General features: G+C 37.1%; 1 protein-coding gene across 3 annotated transcripts in view; it reads right to left on the bottom strand.

Annotated features, from left to right (window-relative positions):
- Nucleotides 1-12,961, bottom strand: part of RNPC3 (RNA binding region (RNP1, RRM) containing 3) — a 30,894-nt gene extending 17,933 nt beyond the window's left edge. For all 3 annotated transcript variants that reach the window (XR_009051132.1, XM_057719928.1, XM_057720014.1), the window contains exons 1-7: nucleotides 12,458-12,961; nucleotides 11,243-11,290; nucleotides 6,618-6,736; nucleotides 5,682-5,765; nucleotides 5,157-5,268; nucleotides 4,008-4,076; nucleotides 945-1,087 (exon numbers count right to left, since the gene is read on the bottom strand). Coding sequence is in view for 2 of the 3 variants with exons in the window: in XM_057719928.1 (XP_057575911.1) it covers nucleotides 945-1,087; nucleotides 4,008-4,076; nucleotides 5,157-5,268; nucleotides 5,682-5,765; nucleotides 6,618-6,736; nucleotides 11,243-11,290; nucleotides 12,458-12,649 (767 nt within the window). In the remaining variant the exon portion in view is untranslated. The remainder of the gene's footprint in view (nucleotides 1-944; nucleotides 1,088-4,007; nucleotides 4,077-5,156; nucleotides 5,269-5,681; nucleotides 5,766-6,617; nucleotides 6,737-11,242; nucleotides 11,291-12,457) is intronic.
- Nucleotides 12,962-13,996: the final 1,035 nt, after the last annotated feature.

The following is a 13,996-nucleotide window of genomic DNA, read 5'->3' as shown; positions in this document are numbered from 1 at the left end:
TTTGAATAAAATCCTATAGAACTGCTCTAGAAATTATTCTGAAGTTAATAAAGTCCAGGGGAATAAGCTGACCAAAACAGAAATTCAACCTAATTTTGTTCTGTAAAGTCTCCACAAACACTGAATTAGTGAATAATAGATCACTGTCCCCAAGGGAAATTCAGGATTAGGTTCCTGCAAGCATGTGCTCACTTTTCACCAACTGATCAATACATACCTTGTTTCATGTGTGTTTCTACTTAAGAACACCTTATTTAATATAAATTGTTGTTTCATTAACACTGAAATCACTGTCAATAGTGCTATAACTCAGGCCTGAACAAAGTTAATCTAACACAAAATTTTCTCCATAAAGCACATCACAGCCTTCTTGATTTTGGAAACACTAGGCAGCACTTCAACACTATGCTTGGGGACCATTTTAAACAGCAAAATCATCAACAAACAGCACAAAAAAAATGTGAAAAACATGGTACAAATAGTGAGAAAGACATTTGTTTATGGTATGAGAGCTGAAACAAGGCAGAATGTCACCCTGTTCTACCTCATCTAGGAATGTGCACGTCAAGCGACTCATATTGTTCACCATTCTGCACATGCCAATGTCTGCAGAAGACCATAAAAGCACTGCAATTATTGATGTTGAAGTTATAAATTGTAACAAGAAGGCAAATTTGCAAATACAGAATCAACAAATAACGAGAATCAATTGTATAACATAAACATCAATCCCAAAATTACTCATAATACAAAAATTTTCCCTTTGGTCTTCATATCTAGTCTCAGGTCCTAGTCTACAGCACAATGGGCAGCTGGGGATGGACAAATTCTAAGAAAGCCAAATTATGAAGAATTATATGCAAAACTTAAGAAGAGCAAGAAAATCTCTTTCCCATACTCTATGTTTCTTAGAATTTAAACAAATATTATTTGACATTATAAACCTTTGACGGTCTTCCTCATCACTGCTTTCATATTCTGATTCTTTACTAGATAATTCCTCATCCTCATCTGGCAAAGGAGGTTCCTCCGGCAGCTGAGGAGATGCAGGTGGAAGAGGTGCATGTAATGGCATATAGTCTTCATACTAGTTAAAAGAACAAAACAAAAATACTGTGGTAATCTATGACTAGAAAACCATTTCCATTCAGTTACATGATTACATGATTCTCACGTCTCTCTCTCTCTCATGATTTTCTTCTACACATTCAACATATATTGATGGAACACCTGTCTTAGACTTTAGCTGATCACAAAACTTGTTTCTTCTTCCTTGGCACCTAGCTGGACTAAATTTCCAAACCTCCTTTGCAGTTAGATTTCATTTCAGTTTTAGTCAATGAAATGGTAGCATAAAAAACTCCCACACATATAATCCTCTCTTTCTTCTTGATCTGCTGGCTGCATGGTGACGTCCTCACCAACCTGGGAATGCACATAGTGAAGATAACTTACATCTTTTGAGTGACTCAATAAAGGAGAACACCATTCTGCCCTACTTTTGGAATGAACTTGGCATGAGCAAGAAACAACTTAAATTGTGTTAAGTGACTAAGATTTGAGTTTTGTTAATAGCAGCTAGCATAATCGTAACTAATATCCTTGCAATGTGCCAGGCATTGAGGTGCTGAAGTTGTAAAGAAAAATTATGAAGCTAATAGTATACACATTAGAAAAGCAACCAATACATAATACGAAAGCAAATCTTCTGTTTAAATGTTAGTCCTCAAAATAATTTCTCACTGCTGTTATCTAAAAAAAGGACTAAGGGTAAATATATAGAATGGAATATTACTCAGCCATAAAAAGGAATGAAGTAATGCCATTTGCAGGAACACGGATGGACCTAGAGATTGTCATACTGAGTGAAGTAAGTCAGACAGAAAGACAAACTTCATATGATATTGCTTAGTGGAATCTAAAAAAATGGTACAAATGAACTTACAAAACATAAATAAAGTCACAGATGTAGAAAACAGACATGATCACAGTGGGGGTGGTGAGGAAGAGGGATAAACTGGGAGATGGGGATTGACATATACACACTACTATATATAAAATAGATAACTAACAAGAACCTACTGTATAGCACAGGAAACTCTACTTAGTACTCTGTAATGGCGTATATGGGAAAAGAATCTACAAAAGAGTGGATATATATATAACTGATACACTTTGCTGTATACACCTGAAACTAACACAATATTGTAAATCAACTATACTCCAATTAATAAAGTAAATAAATAAAAATAAAAAAACCAAAAAAGTACTAAGAGTACTACAGCAAAATACTGGGTTGGTCAAAGGCTCATTCGTTTTTTTCCATAAGATGGCTCTAGTAGTGCTTAGCTGTCTTTAACTTTATTGGAAACAATTTTGTTAGAATGTATTCTGACAGCTGTCATATCAGTGTGCATTCAAAAAAGAAGTTATCAAAATTGGTGAATTTCTGTGTAGTCATTTTAATACTGAAGATGGAAGAAAAAAGCAACATTTTCAGCATATTATTTCAAGAAAGGTAAAAATGCAACTGAAATTCAAAAAAAGATTTGTGCAGTATATGGAGAAGGTGCTGTTGTGGCTGATCAAACATGTCAAAGTGGTTTGTGAAGTTTTGTGCTGGAGATTTCTCGCTGGATGATGCTCCACGGTCAGATAGACCAGCTGAAGTTGCTAGTGATCAAATCAAGATAATAACTGAGAACAATCAATGGTATACCACGTGGGAGATAGTCAACATATTCCAAATATCCGTATCAAGTGCTGAAAATCACTTGCACCAGCTTGGTTACGTTAATCGCACTGATGTTTGGGATTCACATAAATTAAGCAAAAAAAACTTCTTGACCATATTTCCACATGCGATTCTCTACTTAAATGTAATGAAAATGTTCCATTTTTAAAACAAAGTGTGAGGGGTGATGAAAAGTGGATACTGTACAATAACGTGGAATGAAAGAGATTGTGCGGTAAGTGAAATGAACAACCACAAACCACACCAAAGGCTCATATTCATCCAAAGAAAGTGATGTTGTGCATATGGTGGGATTGGAAAGGAGTCCTCTATTATGAGCTCCTTCCAGAAAACCAAACGATTAATTCCAACAAGTACTGCTCCCAATTAGACCAACTGAAAGCAGCACTCAACAAAAAGCATCTGGAATTGGTCAACAGAAAACGCATAAACTTCCATCAGTATAACACAAAGGCCACGTTTCTTTGATGACCAGGCAAAAACTGTTACAGCTTGGCTAGGAAGTTCTGATTCATCCACTGTATTCACCAGATATTGAACCTTTGGATTTCCATTTATTTTCATCTTTACAAAATTCTCTTAATGGAAAAAAATTTCAATTCCCTAGAATACTTTTTAAAGACTTTTAAGGCACCTGGAACAATTCTTTGCTCAAAAAGATAAAGTTTTGGGAAGATGGAATTATGAAGTTGCTGGAAAAATGGCAGAAGGTAGTGGAACAAAAGGGTGTATACACTGTTCAATAAAGTTCTTGGTGAAAATGAAAGATGTGTCTTTTATTTTTACTTAAAAACTGAAGGCACTTTTTGGCCAACCCAATAACTAAAATTGTTCAAGAGCAGACACAGCCTACCATTGAAATTGATAGATCTGCATAGTAAATTCTAATAAAAAATTATCAACCTTTTGCAACTGCAGATTAGCAATAAAATTAGAAAAATGGAAATTTTAGACAATTCAGTTGGCTAAATGTAACTATTTTACAGAATATAGCACAACGTTCTAGGTCAAAGGACTGCACAACAACAATGGCAGAAATGATGGCCTCTATTACCAAAAGCATCTCTTTACTGTTCTGGCTTTCTTCCACTTTCAGTTCTCCAATGTACTATTATTATGTTAACTTTATATTTGTTCTTCACTTTCAATACACATTAGAGGTCACTGGCACAACATTTGTAAAATTTAGCATCAATAATCTCAGCTCAGGAAGAGAAATTTTGAATCTTGAAAATTCTAAGAGCTTTCTTACCATGGGAGGCCTTGCAGTAATTGGTCCAAAAGGTGTGGGCAAATTCATTTTATTCATGAGATGAAGCACCTTAATAAAAGTGGTAAAACATTCAAAATCAAATAGAAAAATGATTCAACTCACAAAGATATTTTATGCACTACTTTGCAATAACACTATTAATTTAGTGCAAAGGAAGGACCACCTCTTGCCTTTATAATCCCAGGACAGGGCTAAACTGGTATATCTCAGGCACTGGTATATCTCAGAAGATTAGCGTTCCTAAAATATTTGTCAATTCTACAAATACCTTTATTCTTCTTATTAAAAATTTCATGTTCTTACAATGTAAAAATTTACTGAAAATTTTCCCCTTGATTATTGTGCAATTATGAAACAAAAAAGTACAAGAAAATAAACATCATCTATATTTTGTATTTAAAAGTATCTTTTATTGTCAATACTTTCAAGCATTTGCTGAGGGGGTCCTCTATGTCTTTTCCTTTAGCATAGGAAAAGGTATATGCTAAAGTAACAAAGAATTACCAGAAATTATATTTCCCAAATTAGCTTATGTTTATTAGTATTATTAATGCTAAACATATCAGTATTTTTATGCTATAGTTTATAAAAGCCTTTACTTGAATGTAGTAATTTTTTCATTACCTTTTGCAATGGACTGAATGTTTGTGTCCCCCTTTAAATTTCATAGCTTGAATCCTAACCCACAATGGGATGGTATTAGGACATGAGGCCTTTGGGAAGCAATTAGATCATAAAGGTAGAACCCCCATAAATGGGATTAATGTCCCTTATAAAAAGCACAAAAGAGAGAGAGAGCTCTCTCACTCTCCTTCAGCTACATGAGGATACAAAGAGAAAATGGCCATCTGCAACCCAGAAAAGGGCCCTCACTAGAATCTAACCATGCTGGCACACTGATCTCCAACTTTCAACTTTCAGACTGTGAAAAATAATTTTTTATTATTTAAAAGCCACCCAGACTTTGGTACTTATAGCAGACCAAACTAAGACACCTTTAAAAGAGTGAAATATCATTGTCCATATAGGAATTAGCCTAATACTATTATAAAAACATTTGAGAATTAGCATGAAAAATAACATATCAGGTTATACAAGTATTTACTTTGAGGAATGTTTTATTCTTACCTGTACGTAGAACTTAGGCACACTTGCCAAAGCATTTACTATGTTTGCTAGGATTGTGCTTGAAGGTGGTGGGTACATATACTTGAGGCATGAATTTAGAGGAAAAGTCAGCCTAAAAAAATATTTAAAATGCTTATTGTGTTTTAATAAATTTCATATCAATAACTTTTAGGTAACCTAATAACATACAAATTGCTCAAATGATTCAGTAAGATATGTTCCTAACATAGCCAAATGACTACATTTAAAAAGAAACTTGCCTTCTGATTGTATTATAGAAGAATATGGCATTTCTTATGAGAGCTTATCTTACAACTTTGAGCACTTTAATGGAACCAAATTCAGTGACAAACTCTTAAAGCTCAGTATGTTTAATCAACACATTAAAAATATGCAGGATACCTAATAAAACATCCTTTAAAAAATTATCTTATTTGCAACACACACACACATCCCATACACATACCACCTATCCAAAACAAAACCAAACCAAAAGAACAATGAAATACAAACAAAAATGCTAACCCATGGTTTGGTGCAATTCCATTTTCTATGGTTAAACAATCAAGTTCTTTCTTTTCTTTATTATCTTCCACAGGATCATCTGACCTAAGAAATACAGAATCAAAGTTGATCTTATCTTTAGAAACAGAATGAAAAACTGCATACAAAATGACATATTATCCTTTCAAACAGGGCATTACGAAAACAGTTCCATAAGTAAAACTTTCAACTGAGTAAATACCAATGAAAAAGAATATCTATTCCAGATGTTACAGAAGGCATGCCACATTTTCATTTACTCTTCACAGCAACCCTATGAAGATGGTATAATAAATCCGATACTCCCCTACCCCCAAAACTGAAGTTCACATGGTATAAATTAGCGGCACACAAATTTCCTCAATGTACACCCAGTGAGGGTCTGTTAAAACTCAGACTGCTGGAGCCTATCCTCCTCCCCACCCCCAACACCCCAAATTTCTGATTCAGTAGGATTAGGTTAAGGCCCAAGAATCTTTCTTTCAGTCAAGATCCTAGATGATGCAGCTGGTGCAGGGATTATACTATAATCACTGGTGTAAAGCAAATTTATAAAGTTTATATAACTACCAAGAATTATAGCTGGGAACCAAATACAAGGCTGTGCTTATTCAAGATACCTTGCTATACCTAATGAAAGGACTTTATACTACTTACCTTCCCTCCACTTAAAATTGAATGCTTTTCACTCAACTCTTTCCCCACTTCACACTGACTAAATATTAAATCAATACTCAGGTTCCTAATGCACAAGTAGGAACAAACAAATATACTGCCTGAACGTACTAGATTCAGTAGAGAGATATAATCATTTACTGTTTCAAATTATTTACTTGCTAGTCTGAAAACAATCCAAGAGTAATACAACAGATTAAAAAAAAACCACTTTTAAAATGTTAGGAAAACCTATCTACATACCTTTTCTTTTTTTCAGTGCCTGAAGAGGGACATGGTGAATGAACTCGATCTTGATCCTTTGCAAATTCAACAACTAAAGTATGACCTAAAAGTTTCAGCTGATGAAGTCTTGTCAGTGCCTTCAGTTAGAAGAACAAAAGAGTAAAAAAATTAACTGTACCAAAATTATTCATTAGAGGCCATATATAAAATAATTTATACATGTTTTTTGTTATTGCTCTTAACATTTCCTTGGCTATTTCTTACCCATTTCTAATCTCAGGCTGCCAAGCCTTCATGACCTACAGAACAATTGCTTCCAATCACTTAGCAAAACTAAGATCTGGTTAAATCCAACTCTGCCTATACCCAGGGAGCTGAAAATGGTTAGAAAAACAAACATAACGAATTGGGCTGGTCTCACTTTAAATTCACAACCACAAATCTGAGGGCGACACTTAATGAAGCCACAGTTACAGTATTATATTCCTAGTTCATTTTTTTCAACCAATCTCTAAGACAATATTTTGTACTCTTTCCTTCTTCCTCAACCTCACAATATTCCTGTCCCATTCTTTTAGCCTAGGATATTGCTTCCTACTTTGAGAAAACTGGAGCAACAAGATACAAACTTGAGATTTCTCACCATGACTTCCCATCTATCAGCTTCTGCATCCACATACTCTACCTTCTATCTGTTACCACATTATTAATGCTCCCTGTTTTTATTTAAATCTAGTTGTTTGACTTGTATACTAAATCATAACCTCTCTTCTACTCTCTGGAACCGTACAGGGTATGTTTCTACCTACATTACTAATTTTCTGTCCTCTATTGGATTATCCACATCAGCATACAAACATAGTCTGATTTCTCCCATCCTAAAAAATATTTTTTCTTCATTTATTGATCCCACTTATCACTATCTCCCCTGCCACCCCTTGCCAATTTCAATTACTCTTGCAGTAAAACTCAAGAGTTATCTATGCCCTCTACCTAAAATTCCTCTCCTCCCAACCAGTCTCAAACTCACCCCAATCAGATTTATGCCTTATCAGTCCACTGACACTGCTTGTCATAAACAACAAATTCTGTACTGTCACACCAATGGTCAACTCTCAATCTCCATTTTATTGCATTTAACACAATCACTCCACTCCCTCCTTGATACATGTTCTTCACTTGGTGTCTAGACACTGTAACTTCCTACAGTTTTCTTCCCAGCTCATTGGTTTCTACTCCTCAATCACTGTGGCTTATGCCATCTCGAACTCTTAAGGTTGTCATACTCCAGGGGTCTATTATTGGTCCTCTCTATCTAATCCAGCACCCTAATTTTAAAAACCATCTCTATGCTGATGATTTCCAAATTTATAGTTTCAGCCCAAACTTCTGTCCTCAAGTCCAGAAACATATATGCAAACTACTGGGTAGCTTCTCTTAATTTTAAATATTTTAAAATTAAGACATTAGGAATTGAATCTTCTCTCCCCATCCCGCCCCCCCTCAAATGTTCTCCATCTGGAACCTTTCAATGGTAACTCGCTTCTTTCATTTACTCATGTCAAAAATCTTGGAATCATCCTTAATACCTCTTTCCCACATTGCATATCCAAGCCACTGAGAAATCCTACTTGCTTCTACCTTCAAAATATATTCAGAATCTGACTACTTCTTATCATCTCCATGCTACCACCATGGTCCAAGCAACCATTATCTCTGGACCAAATTAACAGTACAACCTTTTAACAGATTTCCCTGTTGCTACTTTTCCCTGTCTTCCATCTACTCTCTACACAAAGTGATACTTTTAAACATAAGTCGAATTATGTTACTGCTTTGCTCACAATACTACAATGGCTCCCAATTTTACTCAGAGTAACATCTAGGGTCCTTACAATACCTACATGATATGGTCCTCTCTTACTTCTCTGACCTCAAATTCAGTATCTCCCCTTATTTTTTCTGCTTTAGTCACAAGCTAGTGCATTCCAGCTATCCCTCTTATTGGAATGCACTTCCCCAGATATTCCCTTGGGTAACTTCTTTCACCTCCTTCAAAATGTTGCTCAAATATGATCCTAACTACCTTACCTGTAGCTTAACCCTCCCAACCTAGCACTCCTGATCCTATTGTTCTTCGTTTTTTAACAGCATTTTCATTATCATTTTCTAAAATATTAAACTTAAGTTTATTATTTATGGTCTGTTTCCCCTTTTGAGAATGTGAGTTCCAATGAGGGCATAAATCTGTGTTTTATTCACTGATATATTCCAAGTCCTAAAGCAGCATCTAGCACATAGCAGGCACTTAATATTTTTTGAACAAATGAAACTTTAGGCCTTAACTGGGACTATAATTTTATTCTACCATCTTTATTCGACTCCATTACACAAAGCAAGTTTCTAGATATTTCAATAATTTTCAAGTCTTTAAATCAATCTAGACCTCTTCACTATCAGTGAGCCTCTGATTATCTGAAATACAGCTGAATTGCTTCAAGTTTCTTCCTCTCAAAATATATGTCACACAGTCTCTCCTTTTCAAAGTTATGGCTTTTAATTTTTAATGTTAGACAATGACTAGTTCCATGTCCTCTCCTCCAAGTTAATCTTGACTGTAAAACAATGTGGTTTTCATTACCATATTTTACTAACAACTTTTTATGCTACATTTCAAAAGGTCTTTTCTGAAAAAATTTTTTTCCTATACTTTAGTACATATAATGTGAAAGTCTTCTGTAATCCCATACTTGGAGAAAGACATTTATTATTAAATTTGGTGTATAGCTCTGCTACATTTTGTTCTATGTATAAACTAACATACACAGTATTGCAATTAGTTTTCCAAAACTCCAAGGTTACATATTATATAATGTTTTGCAACTTTATTCATGTACTCTATCTGGGCTACATTTCTTATTAATACATATTCATCTGACCTCATTCTCTGAGGGCTGTAGTCCAGTATACAGATATACTACAATTTAAAGTGTCCTTTCCTCTGATGGATAAGAATCTGGGTCAGACTTCCTAGGTGGCGCAGTGGTAAAGAATCTGCCTGCCAATGCAGGGGACATGGGTTCGAGCCCTGCCCTGGGAGGATTCCATATGTCACGGAGCAGCTAAGGCTGTGCGCCACAACTATTGAGCCTGTGCTCTAGAGCCCATGAGCCACAACTACTGAGCCCATGTGCCACAACTACTGAAGCCCATGCGCCTAGGGCCCGGGCTCCACAATAAAAGAAGCCACTACAATGAGGAGCCTGCACACCACAATGAAGAGTAGCCCAGCTCGCAGCAACTAGAGAAAGCCCATGTGCAGTAACGAAGACCCAACACAGCCCATAAATAAATAAATAAATTTATTAAAAAAAAAAAAAAAGAATTTGGGTCATTTCTAGTTTCACAATAAAAAGTACTTTACTGACAGACTGTGTTCATTCTTCACCTTGTGTCATCACAGGATCTTCTCAAAATTCTCTTCTCTTTGCATCAATGAGAATTTATTTTCTAGTTCTACTTCCTTTTTAATTTCTGCCTCCCAGTCTTCTTTGCTTGCTTTTTTCCCTTTGGGAACCATATCCATTTGTAACCCTGCCTCAGCTCTAGACCCATATTTTTAATTGTTTCTAAAATATTTTCACAGAAGTACCCCCACTGACCCCTCAAAGTTAATAGATAACATGTGAATTCATTACCTACCTTTGCAAACATCCTTTGAATCCTGCCCCTCATGTCAGCTAACGTAATAACCCAATAACTTAGTCCAAAAATCTCCAAGTATTCCCGCTCTCTTGACCACTACATCTACAGGGATCACAGGACCTACAACAATCTCTACCGAATGTATATCTACTTCTTCCTTTGTCTTCTTACTGTCTTATTCGGGGCCATTGTCTTGCCTTGCCCATTATAAAATTTCTCGTCTTGGCTTTCCATTTGGTCTTTCTACCGCTAATCTTTTTCCATATCCAATCCATTACATGAACTCTACCAGATATCTTTCACAGACCTGACCCTATTACTGATCAGCTCAAATGTATTAAGTGCCTTAAGAATAACTATTAAACAAAATTCAATCCCTCCCTGCCTTCCACCCAAATTTAGACTCAACCTATCTTTCAAGTGCTATTTTAATTTCAACCCTTAGTTTTTGCTCCACTTAGAACTTTCCATGCCCCACAGCTTTATTTAGTGTTCTTTAAACCTAGGACCATCTCCCTTTGTTTTCTTCTCAAAATCCAACTAATCATTAAAGACCTACCTCACAGGTCACCTCCTTTGCAAATGATCCCCTAGGATTTTTTTTTAATATATATATTCTCCATTTAATGCTTAAAACATCTTGCCTTGCAACAGTTACAGAGACAGTTATCAATGTTTGCATCCTTTAGAACTTATCATTTTTAATTACATATGAAATTACAATTCCATTTTAATTCACATTTCAGTTAATTACTAGTCTTATGTCCAAACACTGAGCAAAATCTGCCAACCGAGAAACCAAATGTAGACTAAGGGGCAAACTCTGGAAATACAAACCCTTTTGCTTTTAAAAACCATAGTTTAACATTATGTTTCATTTTTGAACTGACTGGATAATAGAAAATTTTTAATAACTAATAGAGAAGAAAAAGTCATACCTTTATAGCTGCTTTTTCATTAGAGAAAGTAGCAAAAGCTGTATGTTTCTGAAAAACAATTAAGGTACAAATTATTTCAAATATTTGTTTCTCATAAGGAAGTCTGATATTTTACCAGCTGACAGTGATTTGACACATCAATAAAATCACAGAAAAGGACGGCAAATCAACATCATCTAATTACTAATTTCAGTAGTGCTTTTGAATCAGTTTAGGATCAGACTTTGAGATGAAAGCCTTTCTCATATAAAGGTGCACACACACACACACACACACACACACAGCATGCTTACCTATATTTTCAAGTAGTTCAACAGTCCATAAGTTTAAAAACCCCTACTATACATAGAAGACCAACCTTAAACCATCCAAAAATATAAAATATCTGCCATGTGTAACGCATCTAAAGATTTAAACTTTCTTCTATACAGCCAAATGCAAAGTTTAAATTGGTCTTTCTTCTAACTCAGTAATTCTCAACCCTGGTTGCATGTCAGAAACATGTGGGACGACTTTAACCATTGATGTTTCACCCCATCACAGACCATCTGGCAGAAATTTAACGTCACCATTACTATTTTAATGGAGAGAAACCATCTAAAACATCTTAGTGTATAAAGGAAAATAAGTGTGTACATTCCAGTGTCGGACTTTTAACAGTCTTAAAATATTGCTCCCTGAAGGATTCCGTTGGAAATTTTTTATGAAGATCATCGTCCTCAAAAACCTAGTAGAAATCCTGTAACTAGTTTACTCAAGTTACCGACTCCTGTAGTTTCTCCTCTATTTTGATGAATGTCTTAACGCTGTCTTATAAGTAAACCAAGATTTTTAAACAGTCCTTCGTTACAGATTTGTGAAAGTATTCTTTAGCCTAAGAGAAATATCTCCAAATTGAGAGGAGTTTCGAGATTCCCAGGATGGGTGAGAAGATGGAATATAACTAAGCTTCTTTTTCATTCTTTCTGCTTTGTCCTTCTCACCTGCCCTTTTCCGCAGCGCGGCGACTAACCTAGGCTCGAGCCAATTAAAACTCGACCTGGGACGCAAGATATTTTGATATGAAAGAGGAAAGACGGGGAAGTCCCCACCGCACAAGCGCATGTTCCTCACTCTCCTCCGTCTTCTTCCTTCTGTCAGAACTCCCCCCCACCCCCCCCACCGGAGCAACAGCCAACGGCCATCCCCGGAGGCTCTGGACTGGCGCGTCCTTACCAGTCGCCCCTTATCAGACAGGACGCGCACAGACTGCGCCCCGAAATACTTCAGCAAGTCCTCTTTCTCCTCAGCTGTCAGCTCCGCTGGCAGGTGCCGCACTAGAAGGGTCCGGTCCCCCCGCGACGGAGAAAGCGAAGCAGAACTCTGGCATCCTCTCGACATCGGCAGCGGCTGTTCCGGCGCCGCCATTTCTCACGCAGAACCTGCAACAGGGAAGCCGCTGAAGACACCGCAGTAACCAAAAGAAGCTGAGCTAAATGAATCTTTTTCCACTTCGCGCTAAGGATTCTGGAAACAAGGAAGCAACGCGAGAGATGGTCGCCTTCTCGCGAGACTTGCACCACAGACGGGTGACACCTCTTCTGAGACACGTTCCTCAGACCGAAGGGCGAGGTTCCATAGTGATGGGAAAGCAAAATGATTCAAATTCCAGGTAGCTGATGAGGGCCCTAAAAACAAAAATTCCCCCGAGACATGTGAGGATTAAAAAAATTGTCAAAGTATGAGGGACTTCAGCCGCGTTTACGAAAGAGGAAGTAATCGCAAGGACCGAAGGAGTCACTGCTGCGCATGGGCGAGCGGGGAGCGGGTCTGGGCGTGGCGCCTGCGCGGCCTGCAGCTGCGCTCTCCCGGTTTATAATCCTGGCAGGTTGCGATGGGCCTGTGGTAGCCTGGCGGAGACCTGGTGTGGGAATACAGGGTGTGCGTCTACAGTTTTGGGATGGTAATGCTTAAAGACTGCACGTTCTTTTTTCGGCTCAGTAGCCTTCACGTAGCCAGGGGAACTCAGCTTTAAGAAGCAAAAAGTTGACACAGAAACGTGTTTTGTTTTCTTGAATCATCGGACACACAGCAGCCGGATACGATCTGGCAGTGGTTCTCTTTCACGAAATAAGCGGCCTCTAGGGAGAGATGCCCTAATATAAATTCCATCAACAACTCTAAGGGGTAGGTATACTCCTCCCCATTTTACAACTGAGGACACTGATGTACAATACAAGGAGGTGTAAGTCACATAGCTGGTAAATGACCGAGCTGGGATTTGACCCTGCTAGTGTGACTGGGCTTTACGCTATTTTGCCCTGTTTCTGAATGGAGTGAGGCAGAGGTGTATCTTCCTTATTCCATACGAAGAGGGCCTTGAGGATTCCGGATAGAGCTATTATTTTAGGTGCAGCTACTACAGTCTGGGGGCCTAAGATTCCTCTTACTGCTCTTTTTATTTACTACTCGATTAGGTGGTAACTGTATAGCAGTAAACACTATATCAAAGTTTGGCTCCCATGGAAAATGGGATGGGGAGCAGGGGAGGGACAGACATTAATAAAAACTAGAAAAACCATGGAGAACTCCTCCACAAGATGTCATATATGTAGAGCCAGGTTGTGAGGGCCCTGTGGGTTAGTTTGGAGTCTTGATTATCTGAAGAGCAATTGGAAGCTCACAGAATTTTTTAGTAGAGGTCTGTGTGTATGTGTATATGTATGTAATGATTAAATTTTAGATATGAAAATTTCTCTGGTTGCAGTGTGAAAA

Source organism: Hippopotamus amphibius, chromosome 1 (assembly GCF_030028045.1).
Source record: "Hippopotamus amphibius kiboko isolate mHipAmp2 chromosome 1, mHipAmp2.hap2, whole genome shotgun sequence".
NCBI lineage: Eukaryota > Metazoa > Chordata > Mammalia > Artiodactyla > Hippopotamidae > Hippopotamus > Hippopotamus amphibius.
This window is presented reverse-complemented; position numbering and strand designations above follow the sequence as displayed.